The sequence below is a fragment of the Meleagris gallopavo genome, assembly GCF_000146605.3.
Source record: "Meleagris gallopavo isolate NT-WF06-2002-E0010 breed Aviagen turkey brand Nicholas breeding stock chromosome 23 unlocalized genomic scaffold, Turkey_5.1 Chr23_random_7180001869946, whole genome shotgun sequence".
Classification (NCBI taxonomy): domain Eukaryota; kingdom Metazoa; phylum Chordata; class Aves; order Galliformes; family Phasianidae; genus Meleagris; species Meleagris gallopavo.
The window spans coordinates 2,198-3,289 of NW_011100155.1; the positions used below are offsets into that span (position 1 = coordinate 2,198).

General features: G+C 65.9%; 1 protein-coding gene across 1 annotated transcript; it reads right to left on the reverse strand.

Annotated features, from left to right (window-relative positions):
* Positions 1 to 6: 6 nt before the first annotated feature.
* Positions 7 to 1,078, reverse strand: LOC104915545 (heterogeneous nuclear ribonucleoprotein U-like protein 1; the record flags this gene model as incomplete). Its single annotated transcript, XM_019610852.1, has 5 exons — positions 962 to 1,078; positions 749 to 888; positions 569 to 668; positions 375 to 487; positions 7 to 292 (listed from the first exon to the last, which is right to left on the reverse strand). Coding segments are annotated over exons 2-5 (505 nt in total), but the record flags the coding sequence as incomplete, so codon positions are not given.
* Positions 1,079 to 1,092: the final 14 nt, after the last annotated feature.

The following is a 1,092-nucleotide window of genomic DNA, read 5'->3' on the forward strand; positions in this document are numbered from 1 at the left end:
CCCCGCCGGCCCGGCCGCGCCGCACCTCGCACTCGGCTTTGCTCTTGGGCCCCGTGGTGCCGCGAACGCGCTCGGCCACGGGGAGGTGTTGGATGAAGGTGAAGCCAGGCGGCACGGAGAAATAGGTGTCCTCCCTTTGGCCAAAGTTGAACTCGATGGCGCAGTTTTTCACCAGGACGTGAGGGAAGAGCGCCCGGCCGGCCAGCACGTCCTTGCGGACGCGGTACGCCACCCCCAGCCACTTCCCGTTCTTCATGAAGGACATCTCCACCTCCTCCCCGCACTCAAAGTCCTGCAGCGGGGCGAGACGGCGCCGGGTGAAGGCCCAGAACCACGAGACGCCCGCCTGCAGCCGCAGGAGGTGCCGGACTCACGACGAGGCAGGCGATGACGTCATTCTCGGCGAAGGTCTCCCCGTAGTTCTCGAATTTGCAGTTGGTCGACTTCTTGCCGGTGCCGCCGTAGCCGTAAGAAAAGGGTTCCTCACCTGAACGGGCAGAGAGCGGCCGGGTGAGTCGAAATGGGGACGAAAAAAAAAGGTTTTCTGCCCCAAAACGCGCGCTCTTACCCAGCTGGGTGCTGCAGGAGTCCAGCGACCATCCCACCCGCACCACGTGGGGGTCGGGCTCGGAGGCCGGGAGGTGTTTGACGGAGATCTCTTCGTTGACCTGCGAGGGGGAAGGCGGAGGCGAAGGGAATGTTGTGGCTGCCATTCGAGGCGGTCTGAGCGCGACGCGGCGCCGCTCACCTTCATCTCGTAGCACACGCGGCCCTGCCGGGCGCCGTAGGTGGCGCGGGCGCCGGACCACAGGTAGGCAAAGCCCTCGATGGTGAGGGGATACCCGCTGTAACGGTCCCGGGCCACTTTGAAGTGCAGGTCACAGTTGTCTGTAGGAGAGAAGACGGCAGTCGAACCGCAGGCGGCCCCACGGTGCATCCCCACACCCGCAGAGGCACTCACAGGTGTCGACGGCCACTAAAGTCTCATCGAAATCCTCCTCCTCATCCTCGGCGGGCGGCTGCGGCGACCGACCCCTGCGGTGAGGGGTGGGGAGGGGGCTCAGCGTGGCGATACGGAACCGGGGCGGGGGG